The sequence below is a fragment of the Balaenoptera musculus genome, chromosome 20, assembly GCF_009873245.2.
Source record: "Balaenoptera musculus isolate JJ_BM4_2016_0621 chromosome 20, mBalMus1.pri.v3, whole genome shotgun sequence".
Lineage (NCBI taxonomy): Eukaryota > Metazoa > Chordata > Mammalia > Artiodactyla > Balaenopteridae > Balaenoptera > Balaenoptera musculus.
The window spans coordinates 36,555,432-36,576,097 of NC_045804.1; the positions used below are offsets into that span (position 1 = coordinate 36,555,432).

Here is a 20,666-nt window from a genome sequence, read left to right on the forward strand (position 1 = left end):
AGAAATAGAAGCTTTGGTCTTTTAAAAGAGACCTTCACAAATCAGGTTTGTGTTTGTTTCCTTTTTCTTTCACATTTTAAACCTCAATCAAGTCAGCTGTCTCCAGGGATTTTGAAATTGCTATAGATTAAAATCCTCTCTGACTCAACTGTTTGACTAATACCGAGTGTTTAATAATTCTACTTGTAAGAGACTTTTTTTGATGAAACCCTGCCGTATGATGTCTTCAGATGCACCGCAGCTGCACCATATATAAAGCATCACTGTCCTTATTTTCTTTATGACTGCATTTAGAGATGAGAAAATGTATTATTACAAACAGTTCTATTATTTGGCACACCTGGCAGAAAACAGTTTTACAATACTAATGTAGCAACTATCACCTATAGAGACAAAGACTTACTTCCAGGTACTGACGACACATATTCATGGCTTGCTTCCAAGGATAGGAAGTTAATCATTGTGATAGACAGAGTTAAGTTAATGAATTTCTAAACTTTATGCTTTCAATAATAAAACCATTTAAGCTATAGCATTTGGACTCTCTACTTCCACAGATCAGGCACTCTGATACTCAACAGGTTGAGTAAATTGAATCCATATATTGTATTTACGTTCTCTGTCAAGGTTGCTTCTCCACATTTGAGAGATCAAAGGCAAAACAGTCATCAACCCTGTAGCCTTCAATACTGTGTTCATTACATTTAATCAAGTGCCAACTCCACCGCATCCTTCACCAACCTTAACAATATTTAAATGCATGGCGTCGTTTAGCAGCAAATGTAGGCACAGTACTGTTTTAATACACACACACACACACACCCCCACACGCACACGTGCACACACAACTGCCTGTGCACACGCAGCCATCCCTCCCCACCACCCCCCGAAAAAAGAAGAGGAAGATGGCAAAAAATATATACTCTCTACATGGTGCAAGAAAAGAAACTAAAAATGCACAGAAATACCCAGTAAACATTTTGGAGGTAGTTTTCTACCTGAGGCAGCATCAATCACGGTGGAAATTCCCCTTCGATCAGACACTGGACGGGATGACCCTGGCATGCTGACTGGGTCAGAGCGGACTGGCTGGATCCTGCAATGCAATTTAATTTAATTCACATATGTTACTGGCATCAAAACTGTCGCTGGCGACAACAGATCTTAAATCAGGAATGCTGGAATAGCCCAATCCATTAAAGAACCATTCATTCTAAAACAAGGCAAACAGGGGAGCTGCAGTCCCTTATTCTCGCAGAAGGCTAAAGCACAGCATTCTCTACACTCTAGACCTCTTCTTCTCTTTGTATGTTTTCAATAGATTTTAAGCAAGGGACTGAAAAACTGAAATTAATTTAAAGTGATAAATTAAGCAGCATGGGAGAGGACACAAAACACATCATACTGAAAACTTTGGCATTTGCAAAGGAGATGAAGAGTTTTGAGAATCTTCAAATTCATGAATAGAACCATGCCTTCCTTAAAAGACAGCATTAATAGATACAAATTTTGAGTCACTCCCTTAAAATCCTTAATGAAAGTTACTTTATATATGACAACAAGCATAGGATAACAAAGCTGTGTTGGGATGTGGCTGCCAGGGGGTTAGCTAGGATTACTACCATCTAACTGAGTTACCTCCATAAAATTATCAATTAGCATTGAAGAATCAATTAGAGTCTCAGCAAACTTGCAATTTACTACATAAAATTTCAAGTTGCTTGGGAATGGCAAATCTATAAATGCCAAGAGTCTATTTCCAGTTGTATTAGATTAATACTATTCACACAAAAATTTCTGTATGGCTAAAAGATCCGAGAGGCCCAGGCAACTTAAAGGAATAAAGACTTGTTATAACAATATAAGCATGCATTTTTGGCGATTCGTTCATTCAGTAAGTATTTGCTGAATATTAATCACGTGTCAGTATTATTCTAGGAACAAGCAGAAACAAAACACGAAATACAAAGTCTGTGTGCAGATATACAGTATAGCATATGGACATTCAGGACTGATGCAAAAGAAAACTGGAGTGTGAAAATGAATGAAATAGGTAATGAAAGCTCAGAATGAAGAAATGGGGGGGAGGAATGTATGGTCCACAGCAGATCGAGATGGTCTTATGGAGCTATAACAGAAATTGGACCTGTATACAGTATTAGGATGTGTATATATGCAAAGGGGCAAGAAGTGCCCTTTAAACATAGAACTAGAACAAGTGAACCCTTGGAATTGTGACCAAGCATGATAAATGCAGGGCATCTTGAAGAGCATGATTTGGCTTAAGCATAGGGTTTATAGTGGATACTGGTGGAAGATAAGAATCGATTAGCACCATGGGACAGATTATCGAAGGCTGACATACCAATTATGGACTACAGAAAAAGAGTCCTTTTTTTAAAAAATAATTTTGCTTTTTACACTTAGGTCCGTGATCCATTGAGTTAATCTTTGTGAAGAGGTATTTTTGTTTGTTTTTTTAATAAATTTATTTATTTATTTTTGGCTGCACTGGGTCTTCGTTGCTGTGCGGGGGCTTTCTCTAGTTGCAGAGAGTGGGGGCTCCTCTTCGTTGCGGTGTGCGGGCTTCTCATTGCGGTGGCTTCTCTTGTTGGGGAGCATGGGCTCTAGGCACACGGGCTTCAGTAGTTGTGGCTCGCGGGCTCTAGAGCACAGGCTCAGTAGTTGTGGCACATGGGCTTGGTTGCTCCGCGGCATGTGGGAATTGACAGGCGGATTCTTAACCACTGCGCCACCAGGGAAGTCCCAAAAGAGTCCTTACTGAAAGCACAGCTTGAACGTATATGCATTTGTTGTATGAAAGAAAGAAATGGGGCGGGGCGGGGGGATGAAAAATGATGCATTTGATCTAGTATTGGAAGTTGGAAATGTTGATGATAACTGCTGCAGTGGACGATAATGGTGCCCTAACCAGTATGCCTTCTGCCCCAGCTCATTTTCCCAAGCCAGTCATGATAATCCCATCATCTCATGGTGAGATTAATTAGCTCAGGGATGGGCAGGCCGAAGCAAATGTGGGCCAGTGAGAAAAGAGGAAGAGTTTATTTGAAGTTTCTAGAAGAGATGTTTTCTGGGTCTTAAAAGAAACAAGAAGCTAGCCTGTTAGACATGCTCAGTGCATGCAAATCAAAGCTCCTTCCTGGTCTAAATAATTTATATGGCCTAATAATTTTCCTATTATTAATTCACTTTATAGCATTGGAGTTTCTGAATCATCCAGAGTTGTGGGTGGGGTGTGGACTGGGCTATAGATGAAAGAAGATTGGCCAAGAATTGATGTGTTGAAGCTGGGCAATGGATACACAGGGGTTAATTCTATTATTCTCTTTAACTTTACATATTTTTATATATGCTTGAAATTTTTCCATAATAATAATAAAAAAAAGACCAAAAAAAAACTGGTGGGGGTGATGGAAATGTCCTAGAATTAGACTGGGGGATATAGCACAACATAGTGAATGTAATAAAGCCACTGAATTGTACAGTGAATTTTATGTTATGTGAATTATATATCAATTAAAATAATATGGTTAAGGTGTGAAGATCTAATGTATCACATGGTGACTATGGTTGATAAAACTATATTATATAACTGAAGTTTGCTAAAAGAGTAGAAGTTAAATGTTCTCACACACAGAAAATTCACAACATACATATATAAAATAGATCAGTTGATGGATGTATTAATTAACTAGATGAAAAAATAAAATGATAAAATAAAATGAAATTGATTTCTTAGGAGCTAATCTTGAACGGAAAACTAGGTTTTATATTTCACTTTCTTTTACATTATCTATTTCTCAGGTCTATTAATAAATATTTCATTGACCTTTTTTACAAGTTAAATCCCTATTCCAAATAAGGAGCTGGTATGAGGTTAGCCATGCCTAACCGCCATGCCTGTTATAGATACGACAGCCACCAATACACCTGACTGTTGCCATTTTGGTTAGGATACAGGGAGGCAGACTACCACAGCATCAAGTAATTCTTAGCAATATGAGGTATAGGACAAGGTACCAGGTGTAAAGGGTCAGTTGAGCCAAAAAAATCTAAACAAGTCTTCACAATTTAAAGGAGAAGGTAGGGGGCGGCTTCCCTGGTGGCTCAGTGGTTAAGAATCCGCCTGCCAATGCAGGGGACATGGGTTCGAGCCCTGGTCAGGGAAGATCCCACATGCCACGGAGCAACTAAGCCCGTGCGCCACACCTACTGAGCCCGTGCACCACAACTACAGAGGCTGCGCTCTAGAGCCCACGAGCCCCAACTACTGAGCCCATGTGCCACAACTACTGAAGCCCACGCACTGAGAGCCTGTGCTCCGCAACAAGAGAAGCCACCACAACGAAGAGTAGCCCCCACTCACCGCAACTAGAGAAAGCCCGTGCGCAGCAAGGAAGACCCAACGCAGCCAAAAATAAATTAATAAAAATAAATAAATTAATTTTTTAAAAAAATAAATAAATAAAGAAGAAGGTAAAGTCAACAGCTATACTGCCATTGTGCATAAGCCTAAAGAAATGTAGAACCAGAGGTGAGGAGCTGGGATAAAGTGATAGTGGACAGGAGTGAGGAGAATATAAAAAGTGGAATTTCTAATTGGATGCTGGGCAGGAAATGGTACTAAACAGGACACATAATTGAAATGATGTGAGGTAAATCTGAATTTTCCATCAAAACTGTGTTCTAATGGGGTTAAGGTCATAACCAAGGGCCTATATGCTCAAATGTTTAAATATAAACTACAAGTGAAATAAAAATAAAATTATAAACCTGGGACTAACATAAAGGTTTCTAATATTTATATGTTCCCAACAAAAAGGACACAAACAATTTAAATACCGGGAGCTCTTTAGTATAAGAAAAAGAAAACTCCCTGAGGAAAATTCTGGAAGGATTTCAGGAATAAAGCTCTGTCTGAAGAAGCAAGTTAGAGAGCTTTTAGATGAAGAACTGTATCCAAAGTAAGGGGTAACTAAGAAAGCTAGAGGAGGTCAAAAACAAAGGAACAGGGGACTCCCCTGGCGGTCCAGTGGTTAGGACTTCACCTTCCAGTGCAGGGGGTGTGGGTTCGATTCCTGGTTGGGGAGCTAAGATCCCACATGCCTCATGGCCAAAAAAACCAAAACATAAAACAGAAGCAATATTGTAATAAATTCAATAAAGACTTTAAAAATGGTCCACATCAAAAAAAAAAAAAAAACTTTAAAAACAAAAAAACAAACAAAAAACCCAAAGGAACAGAGCTGTGTATACAGGAGCTGGGGATGTCCTCCAAAGAAAAGGGACAGGGTCTTATCAGAGTAGCGGGTGACAATCATCAGAAAGAAAAAAAGGTGGGGGGAGAATCTCGAGAATACTTTAGTAAAGAGAATAAACATAGTTTCATGGGTCTATTTTATTAACATTTAAGTAACAAAATAACCTATAAAAAATTTGAATACGCACTGAATCACTAAGCTGAGGACTGACTCGACTTTGTGAAACTGGATCATATTTTATAATTAGTACCTATGAAAAATGGTCTAGCACCCACTGTATTGTCACTATTGCCTCACATGTTAGGGAGAAGTGCCACTTCTAGAAAGCTAAAGAAAATATACTGAACGAAAAAAAGCAAAAATGTATGGAAGAAATAAAATACAAAGAAAACTAAAATAACAAACTAAAATACTTAGAAAGGTATTACAGGAGACATGTTTCATTATATGAGTTATTCTTAAAGAAGAAATATCTAGGCCTAATCCACCTCTGCAACAGCTTTTGCATTGTTATAAAGATCTGTTATTAATGTTGACAAAGAAGTAGAATAAAAACATATTTCCAACATAGGATTGGGACACATTTTTCCACAATTTTTAAAAAAGAGATGCAAGAAAAAGGTCAGAGGGCTATTTTAGATTCAAATAAAAATACACTGTAGAACTTTTTTTTAAAAGAACACAAGGAAAGGGAGATTATATTGCATTAGACTAAGCCCTTCACTGTCTGTTGTATCCTAATGTGTCAAGTCCTGGTGTAACAAATTAAACTGCTAAGCAAACAGAAGAGCACAAAAGTCAAAAAGTTCTCAATTACATTAAAAAAAATGCTAATAATAAAAAGCATACTCTGGGCTTCCCTGGTGGCGCAGTGGTTAAGAATCTGCCTGCCAATGCAGGGGACACGGGTTCGAGCCCTGGTCTGGGAAGATCCCACATGCCGCGGAGCAGCTGGGCCCGTGAGCCACAATTACTGAGCCTGTGCGTCTGGAGCCTGTGCTCCGCAACGAGAGAGGCCGCGATAGTGAGAGGCCCGTGCACTGCGATGAAGAGTGGCCCCCACTTGCCACAACTGGAGAAAGCCCTCGCACAGAAACGAAGACCCAACACAGCCATAAATAAATAAATAAATAAAATTAAAAAAAAAACAACTTAGGTTTAAAAAAAAAAAAGCATACTCTGTAAACTACTGTGATTCTTACAAGTGAGGATCGAGAATATATATGATGAAAATATAGCGAGACAGATAAAGAGATAGATATTAGAAATATGAGAGAGGCATCATAAAATAAGATGGCTTTAAAAAGTGCACTGAATATTAGATTTAGGGAAGTACAATCCAGAACACAAATATTTATTGGATGTGATGAGATCTCACATAAGATCCCCAGTGATAATAATGAACCACAAGTTACACTGTATGTATTCTGCAACGTGATAAGCATCAGAAGGGGAAATGCAAATATTATCTAAGATGTTAACTACAAATGAACATATTAATGTGTTCAGATCACTCTCTAGTTCTTATTTCTTACCTGAGACTGTTGAGATCAAGATCATCTGTATCAAAATCCGAAAGGGGCTGTGGAGTATCACTTGGACCATGAGACTGCAACACAGATGAACTGGATGATATGACTGTGGTTTGGCCTGAGGGATGGATGGTTTTGAACTGGAACTGTGGACCCATCCACAGACGTCTGTGGGGTCCGGTGTGCGTTACAATTTCTACCTGGAACAGATTAGGAATCATGATTGAAATGTATTAGGCTCTCCCTTTGAGAGCCTTTCATGATCCACCCCCCGACCCCAATCTCATCTCTGAACACTCACATTCTCCAAGAAGCCCATCTTAACCAAGTGGAAGAGGGACAGGGCATCTACAATCAAAAGGTGATGACAGGGACTTCCCTGGTGGTCCAGTGGTTAAGAATCCGTCTTGCAATACAGGGGACACTGATTCAATCCCTGGTCGGGGAACTAAGATCCCACATGCCGCAGGGCAACTAAGCCCGCGTGCCACAACTGGAGAGCCTGTGTGCCGCAACTACAGAGCCCATGCGTTCTGGAGCCTGCACACCGTAACAAAAGATCCCATGTGCTGCAACTAAGACCAGGCGCAGCCAAAAAATAATAATAATAAATAAATAAATATTTAAAAAAAAAAAAAAAAAGGTGATGACAATAGCAACCTATAGAGACATTCACTACATCCCTCTACGGGTTCTCACCAAAATACATCAATACCAGAAACTCATTTTGTGTATGTGTAAATATATGTGTGTATATGTAAACACAAATATACATACACACACACATGCACCCCACATATATAACACAAAAATCACATGAGAATAAAAGGATCAGTTGCCTGCCTCATATACCGAGCACTGGCTCCCTAGGGACTACGTTTTTCACTCATTCTAGACAGTACTTACCACTTTGTGGGCATGCAGTGAATACTACACCTATCAATCCACAGATTAAAAGTAATTCCTTCATTGAGGACCAAGCTCATGACAAATGTGAAGTTGTTCTTGAACTATCCAAGGAAAAGAAAAGGTCTGAAATAATTTAATACCCAAAGCCAGTTTCTTTCCACAATTAAACACTATAATATTTACTTTACTGCCCTCAAAATCCTCCAAAATTCACTTTTAATGGAAGAGAGGACTATATATTTTCCCTCAAACTAGATTTGTCTTCAAAATACCATTTCTTAATTAGATTGTTTTCTCAACTACCATGAACATTCACATAGGTATTTTAAATGCTGCAAAACAGTAATACCAAAATGCTTTATGAATTTCATGCTCTATGGAGGGGGTACGGAATGTTGCCAATATTAGACAATGCAGAGAGTAGGACACAGGGTAAAACCTAAAAATAAACATGTGATTTTACAAATGAGCAACTTGAATAAGAGATTAAATATGCAAACCTTTGGTAAAACACTATTTCTCAATGTCTTGTAATTGCTACATCCACATCTGTATACATACTTTATGGAATTGACTAGCCATGTGCCTTAGTTTTGCCCTGAGTTCTTTTATATTTAATCACATTTCTCTGACTGCAGTGATTAATTCTTAACAAAATGTAACTGAAAAGGTTCACGGAGTGCAGCTCTGTGTGTGTAAGTCCTAAAGGGCAAAAGCATCACGGTCTTGGAACAATATTCACATTCCCACTAATCACAGGGAGAAAACTACTCAGATTTAGGACAGTGATTTCTCATTCAAGGAGCTGTATTCAGCAATGTAAATGAGGCCACAGATAAAGCATTCTGTGTATTTTAAGCTCAAAACCATCAGTGTCACAGAGCCGAGAGGTAAACAGATGCCTGTGCAATTTCACTGAGGCAACGGCCAGATGTTCCTGCTCACTCCTCTGTTGTATGCGGTACAAACATATTGTAGATACTTTCACACTGACAGCACACATTACCCCTTTTTCTAATTGAAAAGTTGAAGTGAAGGACAGTGGTTTCTTTGCCAGCATTCTTTTTTTTTTTTTTTTTTTTACTTTATCGTGGTATCCTCAAGAAAGAATGTATCTCCATATGCATCAAGCTCCTTCAGGGAGCTTCCTGTATGTCACCTAGAAACAATTTGATTCTCCAGTTCCCAGATTCCCTTTAGTTTTTCGGGCTCCCTTCCCTGAGAAAGCAATGAAACTGCACCCGGCCTCCACTGAGGCACCTGTCTGATGAAAAGCCGCTGGATTGGTAATCTGAGACCAGTCATTAACTTCACCAAATGATGTCAGACTTGAGACAGACATAACAGCATTTGTAATGAAGTCACTTGTAATCTCATCATTTTGAAATCTGCCTGAGCATCTTTTATTTCAAAGCCCTTGAGATGAAGACAGCTTCACCTAGCAGGGAGAGGAAGGGTCAGTCGAAGCTGTTACAGGACTGGTTTCGAGACCGCTAGAAGCGGCATTACAGGAGCTTAGGAAAGGAAAGCCAGGCGGGCACTTGTGTAGATTAGAATGCCTAACTTTCCTAATCAAAGTATGGGCCCAATCTTCAGAAACTGTTGCCTCCACAAAAGAAAAGCCCAAAGATTGCTGAATGGCTTCACTGTTTTAACAAGGCCAATTCTTATTTTAATCCAAACAGTCCATCTGAAATCCAAGGTCCTGGGGGATACGAATGGATTGTTTGAAAGATAGCATATTTTATGCTCTCTGTGTGAAAGCTAATGTACACACACACACATATATATATGCATATGTGTGTGTATAAAATATATGTATATGTATCCCTGCAGCAGTATTTATGAGAAATTCTTAATATGGAAAGACAATTGATTAATTCTTGGGGATCCTTAAAAAATCCCAATTCTGCCCATTTTCCTCTTAGGAAAATAATTTTTAAAATTCAAGAAAAAAAGAGCTAATGGATCTCTGTTTTCTGTCACTTTAATAGACCCGGTGTTTCAGAGTCTTACCTGAGACAGCCACTCTTCATCTTCCTGCCCACTATGGTCAGAAGCTAAACTGTCATAGGACCCATGCCGAGTAATGGGCCCAGGACTTCCAGGGGGAACCACTGCAGGAGAAAGAAAACGTATTTAAACAACTTTAATCCATGCAGTGAAAAAAATGAATGTAGGCATAACCATCCTGAATACTGTGGTAATTTATAAGCTAAAATAAGACATTCAATGCACAATTCAAATAATTAACGAACAAGAAAGACTGAATTTCTGAGGAGTAAGAAAAATCTCCAAATAAGAGTACACTTTAAAAAACATCTGCAGGAATTTAGTCATTACGTATATCACTGTTAAAGAAATACACAACTAATTGCATCTTAACAGCACAAGTACATTAAGGAACAGTTTGGAACTCCATTGCCCACGCACCAATGTAACTCCTAGCCTTTAGGACACTTCAGTCCTCTCCATCTAACAATGAAATTAATTTAATGCAGTTCCTATAGTTCAGGAAGGGGTTTTTAAAACAAATCTCAAATAAGATTCTTTAAGAGTCTACTTAATAGTTCATATAAAGGGAAGGCATTAAAATATTTTTAATTTTAAAACACTTTTAGTTCCTAAAACATTTCATTTATCCAAAGAAATGTTTCATTTTTTCTGGATACTTCAGTAGTTTCTCTGATTCTTAGGTGGTAGAATATAGGCTTTAAAACACAAAGAGGCTGCTTTCTCATACAAAGAAGAACGTTTGCTTAGTCAAAGCAATAAAATGACTCGGCAAACATTTATTGAGTTCCTAATGAACCAAATACCATCCCAACAGAAACTTATTTAAAGTCCCATACTATTTTTTTTTTAATTTAATTTAATTTATTTATTTTTGGCTGCGTTGGGGTCTTTCTTGCTGACCACGGGCTCTCTCTAGCTGTGGCGTTCAGGGACCACTCCTCGCCACGGTGTGCGGGCTTCTCACTGCGGTGGCCTCTCCTGTTGCGGAGCATGGGCTCTAGGGCACGCAGGCTTCAGTAGCTGCGGCGCTAGGGCTCAGTAGTTGTGGCTCATGGGCTCCAGAGCGCAGGCTCAGTACCTGTGGCACACTGGCCCAGCAGCTCCGTGGCATGTGGGATCTTCCCAGACTGGGGCTCGAACCCATGTCCCCTGCACTGGCAGGCGGACTCCCAACCACTGTGCCACCCAGGAAAGTCCCTAAAGTCCCATACTATTTATTTGCTTATTTTTATTATAAAATAGACTTCATTTTTAAGAACAATTTTAGGTTCAAAACACAATGGATGAGAAGATAGAGATTTCCCATATATTCTCTCCCTCTGTATACATTTTAATACTAAGTAAAGCAATAAAGTACCGAGGGGAAATAGAGAAAAGAAAAGGAAGAGAACAGAAGAGGATGGAAAGTTGGTGAGTATTAAAGAAACCTAGAAGAAACAGAAAAGAATGAGAAAAAGAAAATAATCTCATTATTTCTACCACCCAGAGATAGGTATATACACTTCAGTATGTGCATCTGCCTTAGGCTACATTCCTAAAAATGAAATCAAAGGATATGAACATGTCTAAATTTCTTAATGCATATTCCCAGAAAGAGTTACACTTCCATGAGCAGTGACTGAGAATGCTAATCTCACAGCACTCTTGCCAGAACAAGGTATTTTGAAGAACTAAATCTCAGTGAAACAGATATTAGTGAAGTAGACAGAGCAGAACATAGGACAAGATTTTAAAGAAGACGTACTCACAAAAACCTTATCTTAACTATCTGGGAGAGGAGAAATGATACCAGTCAATTACTCATCAGAGGGAGATAAATAGTATTAAAATACAAGATTTGCAGTGGTTAAAACTATTAGCTATTAGTTCTTCAGATTCATAGTTCTACAGCTGAGAGGCATGCTGGCATCTGGCACAAAACACAAGTGATCACCAAAGCATAACACCTAATTTCTTAGGATTTTGAATATCATGAAGAAAAGAATACCATAATAATCAACTAATATTTAAGCATCCTTTTAAATAATTTTGGTGTATATTGCAAAGATGATAAGTAAATTTATGTTTGCAAAGGCTGAGTTGTTCCCCAAACATTTGTATTCTTTTTAATAAATAAATTTGATATTAAATTCTTAATACACAACAGAGCAAGAGTATGCCTCAAAACCCCACTCCCTAAATACCAGTCAAGAAGGCAACTACGGACAAATATCTAGAGGTCAGGACACACTTTGGAACGCAGTTGAGGTGAGAGAAGATTTTAAAGAGGTGAGGGAATAGGCCATGCAGATATCTGAGGGGAAAGTGTTACAGAGAGACTATCAATTACAAACATTTTGAAGTGGGAACATGAAGGAAATGTTTCAGTAATGTCAGGAGGCCAGTGTGGCTGCGAGTGATGAGGCAAGTTGGGAGTGTTAGATGAGTCAGGAAGGCAAAGCGGGCAGGGATCACCAGATGATTTAGGGCTTTTTTTCTTCTTTTTTTCTTTTTTTTAAAAAATAAAGCTAGGGTAGACAGAAAGATATTGGAAAAACTTAAGAAGAAGTGAGAAATTATACCCTTGTGTTACTAACTAGTACCTAATGTGAATTTTTTCCAAGAGTTTATAAGGTACTCTACATATGCTGAGCCTAGGCCACTACCTGTTGCAGAATAAGCATTCTGTAAGTATTAGGTGAATAAATGGAGTTTTGCATTCTGGAATAAGTAATGATACCAGAATGGTAGGACACTTATTCATCCATCATCAAAATGGGATAAACTTGGGAATTCCCTGGCGGTCCAGTGGTTAGGACTCCACGCTTTCACTGCTGAGGGCCTGGGTTCAATCCCTGGTGGGGTAGCTAAGACCCTGCAAGCTGCAAGGCAGAGCCAAAAAAAAGAAAAAGGCAAGGGGTGGGGTGGGAGGGGGGATAAACTTAAAAATAATCCAATGAGGCTTCCCTGGTGGCCCAGTGGTTAAGAATCCGCCTGCCAATGCAGGGGACACGGGTTCAAGCCCTGGTCCAGGAAGATCTCACATGCCGTGGAGCAACTAAGCCCGTGCGCCACAACTACTGAGCCTGCACTCTAGAGCCTGTGAGCCACAACTACTGAAGCCCGTGCGCCTAGAGCCCGTGCTCCGCAACAAGAGAAGCCGCTGCAATGAGAAGCCCATGCACCACAACAAAGAGTAGCCCCAGCTCGCCACAACTAGAGAAAGCCCACGTGCAGCAACGAAAACCCAGCACAGCCAAAAATAAATAAATAAATTAATTAATTAAAAAAAAATCCAATGGCAGAGAATGGTGAGGAGTAGGATTATAGGTGAAAAAGGTTAGTTATGAGTTGATTATTGTTGAAGGTGAAGGACAGGTACATGGAGAGTCATTATACTATTGTTTTTTGATTGTGTGTATGTTTCAAATTTCCCACAGTGAAAAGTTTCTTGAAAAAGAAAAAGAAGAAATCTCTTCCTCCTCCTCCTCTTCTTCCCAGCCATTCTCTGTTTCCCAAAGGAAGTGGTAAAAATACCAAATGTATATCTATGAAAAATTAAGTCTGAATCCTGAATTTCTAAATTGAGATTGTAAGAAGAGTTTCCATACCTTATGTTCACTAAAAAACAGTATTCTAATTAAGAATGCTTTGAAGCATTCAGAAGATTCACAATATAAAAATACAAGTGTGGTGGAATACTATTTTTCAACATAAAATAAATGTCCTTCCCTCTCTCTCATATTTCTTTACATTTAAAAAATTTCTCCAATCCAGGTAGGAAGAACATTACATGTTTACTGTCTTGGGGAAGCAATGATATACCTGGTCACAGAGAAAAAAAGAATTCAAAAACTTGACCCTGGGATAAGAAAAAGAGATTGAAAGTATGATAGTTAAGAGCAAAGTTTCGTGCTCTCCAAGCAGCTAATTATTAGGAAAGATATTTTGAGATTGGAGTGAGAGTACCATAAGCAGAAAGGGGGAAAAAGAGGGTTCCCAAGGAAGGGTATGAAATGACAGAATTCAGAAGGAGTTTTTGGGATGAACAGCTGTGAAAACTCCTATTTTCATTCTTGGGTAGAGTTCAAGGAAGTAGCAGGAGATTCCACACGTGCAACAGTAAAGAAGATGTGCACATAGTGGGTCTGCACAGCTGAGCCTGTAACAACCTCTCTAAGTCCCCTATGATGGGATGATGACTATTTACTATGTGTCCAAGAGTAATATGGACAAGGTCCAGGGAACTGGCAGACTTTGAAAAGGCTTTGAAACAAGGATGGATGTTGCAGAGATCTACATGAACCAATAGCCCATGATTCGGCAGGGAACTGGGACATCTCAGTGGTGAAAATGAACATAAAATGATCCCTGGTCAGGGAACTAAGATCCCACATGTCATGTGGCCAAATAAATAAATAAGTACCAGCTATTATTTAAAAAAAGGTTATAGTTGATGAGATTAATTTTTCTGTACTTGTTAGGATGGAGGCACAAAAGAGGACTTAAGAGAGTTCATTTATAAAAAAATAAGTTACATATATTGCAAGCCTGAGTTTAATGGACCAATATACCTACCTTCTATCTAAAGAAACATGGTTAGTATCTTTTACTTTTACCAACTGTTCTTAGATAATTAATAATCTTGGGTTAGGAAAAGGATATGGAATTTTGAAATAAAAATCTCTGCCATGTTCTATCCCTACCTTTAGTACAGTAATTTAAACAAGACTATCCATCTAACTAAAAAGGATACACTGTCAATTTTCTTTAGAGAATACAACTTCAAAAGTACTGCCTGTACACACAGGCATTTGATAAGTATAGATCAACAACCAAGGGCAGGATGAGCAGATCGTTATGAGGTAACTGTGAGCTAGACTTTGTTTATATCGTGTTCTCAGGAAAGCAGATCATGCTTCTAGTGAGTAAATAAAAGCTAAAAAAAAATCACTAAGTGTATTTTACTGTCTTACAGTGATATATGAGTGTGTGTGTATGTATGTGTGTATTCCTATGAATATATTTATATATTTTATATGTGTTTATGTGCAAAGCAAACAAAAACAAATCTGCTTCAGCACTGACCTTTGGAAATTAGTCCTGTTAATCAAAACTCCCAAAAAACTTCCAAGTCAGTAGAACAACCTAAGTAAAATTATGAACAGAAAGATTAAATGGTCCTCTGATAATACCCCTACGTCTGAATCCCATGTAACAAAATTCTCAATTTGAAAATGGAAAATGTCAATTCATAATATAACATCTCAAATCCCTAAGTAGTCAGGAAGAGGATCAATGAGTATAGAATTTTTACAAATTACCCACATAAAATATAGTAATTAAATAGAGTTATAAACATTGTATTAACAGATATCTAAAGTGACATGCTGAAATCTCCTTTTTAACACTAGTTAATGGAATATTTGAAGGTTAGGATATGTAGGTTTGAATCAAGGTTCCAAGAATGAGTTATTACTAGTCCTGGAGAAATGTAAAACTCTTCACATTTCAGGGTGTTTTACCCGAAGTAATAACAGTGTACCCTCAATTCCAAGGAATCAAATTCTTTCGAAAATCCCCAAAAAGTAACAGCTAGATCTCAATAGCCTAAGTTCATCCACAACAAAGCTAGTCTTCCAGTTGAAAGACAGAGATACATTTTTACCATTAATATATTGAATACACTTTATATTAGAGCAGGTAATTACTTTTCTCAGTGTATTGGGCATGGTTTAGATACTCCAGAAAAAATAAGATCTCCTAACTATGGAGTTTATAACAGGGCACACAGGATCTAGATATTCCATTAAGATGAAAGAATAAAAGGAATAATTATTTGCTCCCAGCACCATTTGTCCTTAAAACAATGAAAGAAAAAAGAGTTGACAAATGTATATGAAAGTTAAAAGACTAACCACATACACGTTATAAGCATCCTTTTTATATAAACTGACACAAAGCATAATGCTGAACAATGAGCAGTGCTTATTTATGAACCCAATGAAGGGAAAATCTATTTGGTTCTGTTATGTTCTTTTTCTAGTCTTCCCTGCATCTCTTGAACTCCCAGTAATAAATTCTCTTAGCTTCAGAGGACACAGCTGCTAATCAAGCACAGGCTCTCCTGGAGCGAACTCCATGCTCCCAACTTCAGGACATGCTAAAAAGCTGCTCTACTCCCTGAAATGAATCTTGGTAGTACTGGAATCAGGGAAATCTACTTCTCAAATAAGGGGGGAAATGTTGATAAAAATGGTATCTCATTTTTTATGTGAGATGTAGCTCTCTGCTTCAGCTTCTATTGCAAAGCCTAAAATATGTTCATATGCTGAATAAACAGCTCTAGAAAGAAACTTAGAGAGTCTTTTAATATGAAGAAACAAAAATGGATCCAAAGGTTTTTATTTGGAGAAGTGAGTGAGAGCTGGGTCATACTGACAGCAGAGTGGGCGGTAGAATAAAATATTCTTCAGATTCAGGACCAGACACAGCTTTTGTTTTCCCCTACTCCATACCATATCCCCACCAATCCTCTGTGAACAATAAAACCCTTACCATGCTGAAGTCTTTAGTGGAGACCTGAGAGGTGAATAATGTTGTGCCAGCATTATTCAGTCCTTTAGGTTATTTAGGGGAACAACATTCCTTTTTCTAGCAACAGAGAAATTTGTGAGTTAAATGACATCATGCTGCCTTGAATGAAACAGCTCAGGCTCAAAGTTCACCCAAAGGCCAACAGTGATAAACTCTCATCCAAGGACAAACTTCAATATATTTTTGGTACTTATTAAAAACAGCATTTATATAGCAGCCATACAGTAAGAGAGGGTTCTTTACCAAACTCTGTTTCTGATCAGAAAGCACTCAGGATCTTAGGAAGAAATTCTGCTTGGGAATGTAGTTCTTAGTATAGAAAATAAAATTTGCCTTTTAAGAAGAAAGGCTCAAAGAGAAATAATCCGAAAGCAAAATAGTCTAAGGCATTTCCTAATGAACAAGCAATTCACAAAAGAGGAAATACAACGGCCAACAAACACACATAAATAGTAGTAATCAGAGATTTGCAAAATTTAAGAAGTTATGCTTTCATACTATCAAACTGACAAAAATTAAACCCTGGTCTTTTTAAAAATAATTTTTTAAAAAGGGAGAAGGCTCTCAGGTCAAAAATACCACACCTAACTACCTTAAGATAAAGGTACCTACTTATTCTTATTGAGGGAGTGACTCTTAACCTCTACTGAAGTCTGTAAGTTTTCCCTGTAATTTATAAATGTTTCCATTTAAATGTAAAGGAATTCATTGAATTTCACACACAGAGTAATCAAGCAATAGCACGATATATTACTGGCTATTCTGTTTATTAGGAGCCATCTCCTGTATCAGTGCAACAACAACTGAAGTGTTACAATACATAAAAGGGAACAGGCTTTACCTACGTTATATATTAAACGGATCAATGATCTTCCTTGCACCCTGACCCTGCGGTACCATAGATGTTCTCTAATTAATTATTAAAGTTTTCTAACAGTCAGTCATTGTACATCTCTGGTTTCACTTTCCTTTTATTCCACATTCCCAGAAGAACAGTCACAGGCAATATATAATTAGAAAAATGACATACCCTCATTGTTTATGAGATAATAGATTTCACTGGATAACTCACAACCCTAGGTGCATCTCCTCCCCACCGTGCTCTGTCTCCCTTGCCCTACCTCCAAAGCATCATATAATATTCCCACAGAAGACATAAACTAAGGAGCTTTCATTTGTTATTCTTGCTACCATAACCGTCATTTGCCATTTCGCATCTGGACAAGTTGTGCCTGGGGATAGACTGGAAGGGTTCACAATTTAGTTTTGCTCCTCAGTGTAACTCTAAATATCATAAAATGAACAGAAAGAATAAAACACAATGGCTTCAGGCTGTCAGCAAGATCAGCTACTCCCCTGAAAATTTCGAACTGTCCCAACTTAACAGGCTGCGACAATCCCTTCAAAACATTTGCAATTAAGGTCACCTGGAAAGATGTACACAATTTAATGTGGATTATGGCAACTCAATTCATAGTACAACTATATTATATATACATTAAACCAGTAGCAGGATAACTAGAAAAGTGAATCCACCCTGACTATTTTAAAGGATCATACTAGGTCTGTATAATACCTTGCTTGCAGCTTAGAGATAACAACTTTGTCTTACCAAGGGTTAGATAATCTATCCAGAAAAATAAGTCTAAATAACAACAAAACCATTCTTATCAAAGCTCACCTTTACAGAACTGTTACCTCACGGGAGGAAATGAGCATGGCTGGGGACAGGGGTGACTCATTTTCCACTAAATATTTCTTGGTACCTTTTAAATTGTGTATACCATGTACCTATTTAAAAATTTATAATTATAAAGTTGTGGAATAAGCACACTACAGTTAATATGGTTAGAGAAGTCAATCCAAGAAGTTAAGAAAGGAAAACAAAGAAATAAAATGTGTATCAATAAATGATGGAAACCAGTGCATGAAACGAAAGTTGAGCTTACAGCATATCGAGTCATACATTTCCCCCGTTTTCTTAGGTTTTGTGGCGTTTTCTCTAAAAAGGGAAATAGAAGTGCTTATATACACTCTTTCTCACACTCACTCTACATGTATCTGTTTATCATTATCTCTGTATTTACACACACATATAAAATATAGGACCAGCTTTTAGCAACTGCTCAAGTACACATGGTAGTGTATGTTTCTGTTGAGGGAAATGACTATTTGCTGGAAGCTAGAAGCTCTTTGGTGCTAATTCTCTGTAGAATTATGAGCTGTAATCTTTCGATAGTGGCAACTGTATTCTCACAGCTAACCCTGTATGTTAGAGGCAGTTCTTTCAGGAATAATCAATTCTCTAAATTCAAGGAACACTCTAAAATATAATATCCTCTATGAGATTGAGATGAGTAGAGGTTAGGCAGAAAGTATTGCAAATTGATGTCTTGAAGGTAAAAAAATCACTGTTTTGGATCATTAAACCACATTCAGTCATCAATGTACCAATCTGTGCAAGTAGGCAATAGGCCAGTTATTGGAAACGTATTGTTCCCGATCTAACCTACAATGGCACAGTTGAAGAGCAAAGAGTCTAATGTACTCAGTCCAGCCTCCGCAACAAGGTCTCACAAAACAAATATAAAGGGGAGGGAGTCGTTTGGAAATGTAAAAACGGCAAAGATCATTTTTTGCAAAGAATTAATGCAGCTTCTTCCATGCTTCCCTTATTTATTATCTAGTTACATACCAGATAAGGCCAGATCATTATACAGCAGGAAGAATCAAGTACAGATTTTCTCTTGCCTAAGCAAAAGAGGCAAAGTTCTCTTGGCATGGAGAGTTAAAAGCTTTTAGTTGTGGAAGACATCAACATTTTCAACCTATACTTAAGAACATAATTTAAAATCTTTCCAAACAATCATTAAGGATCCTTGATATGTTCCATAAAATAAAGAAATTAAATGTTTAAGATTTTTACCTCTAAATAAATCAGAAACATCATAGAGCCAAGAGGACTGGGGAAAGAATGAGATGGAGAATACTGCCTTACAACCACCATATACTTTTCTCTCTTTCCAAATGCAGGAGAACATTTTCCAAGGCTTGCTCTTCCCTCTACCACTGCACAACGTACAACTACTAGAAAGACCTATCTCCTTATTATTAAGTCCTTGTCATTAGATACATACTAAAGTATTCATAGGTAAAAAGATACAAGAGTGGGTGGCTTTCTCAAAATACTTTTATCCACCATACGTTAAAAAAAAAAAAAAGATTTTAAGAGAACATAAGAAACAAGAGTGGCAGAATGTTGTTAATTCTTCAAGCTGAGTAACAGGCAGACTCATTATACTATTCACTATACTTCTGTGAATGTTTGAACATTTCCATAATACAAAAAAATTTTTTAAGTCTGTTGCATGAATGAAAAAAACAGCAAACATTTCTTGACCCGCAGTTGGACACAGAGCCATCTTGATTCTTTTCTTGGCGAGACTAGGAGATCTATGAAGTATTCAGGACTATGTTGTTTTCCCACAGCACCATATGTGTGAGAATCATCCATATTAATACCTTTAGCCTTAGTATAATATAACATTTAATTTCTATGCTCTATAACAAATTGCCATAGTCCATCCTTCCGTCTCCCCTTCTTTCCCTCTTTCTTTTTTTTTAAAGATTTTTTTTTTTTTTTTGGTTCCGTTGGGTCTTCGTTGCTGTGCGCGGGCTTTCCCTAGTTGCGGTGAGCGGGAGCTACTTTTTGTTGCTGTGCGCGGGCTTCTCGTTGCAGTGGCTTCTCTTGTTGTGGAGCACGGGTTCTAGGCATGCAGGGTTCAGTAGTTGTGGCACGTGGGCTCAGTAGCTGTGGCTCGCAGGCTCAGTAGTTGTGGCTCGCGGGCTCTAGAGTGCAGGCTTAGTAGTTGTGGCGCACAAGCTTATTTGCTCCGCTGCATGTGGGGTCTTCCTGGACCAGGGCTTGAACCCGCGTCCCCTGCATTGGCAAGCAGATTCTTAACCACTGCACCACCAGGGAAGTCCCCTCTTCTTTCATTCTTTTCCTTTCTTCCTTTTCCCCTCCCTCCCTCTCTTTCTTCCTCTCTCATTGCCTTTTTTTAAAAAAAATCACCTAAATAATATTATATGAACACATGTTCACTATAAACTTCAAAAAATATGGAGTAAAAAACAAAAGGCTCACTGGAATAGTGAACAATGATTCCAATGATAAACTCAGAAAATCAAATGCCCTTCTGGCATTTCAGAAGGCTGGGGGTTGAGAATCTTACCTTTTATGTAAGAGTTTCAGAGTTTTAAGGCAATTATCCAGAGTAAAGCCTTTCAGAATGCAGTGGACACCAAGAAAAATCCCAATTCCTATAAATTACTAAGGTATTGAAGATGC

General features: G+C 38.1%; 1 protein-coding gene across 1 annotated transcript in view; it reads right to left on the reverse strand.

Annotated features, from left to right (window-relative positions):
- The window catches only part of BCAS3 (BCAS3 microtubule associated cell migration factor), a 572,763-nt gene that overhangs the window by 279,974 nt on the left and 272,123 nt on the right, over positions 1–20,666 (reverse strand). Inside the window, 3 exon segments of the mRNA XM_036838162.1 lie at positions 999–1,096; positions 6,818–7,014; positions 9,740–9,840. Coding sequence (XP_036694057.1) covers positions 999–1,096; positions 6,818–7,014; positions 9,740–9,840 — 396 coding nt within the window.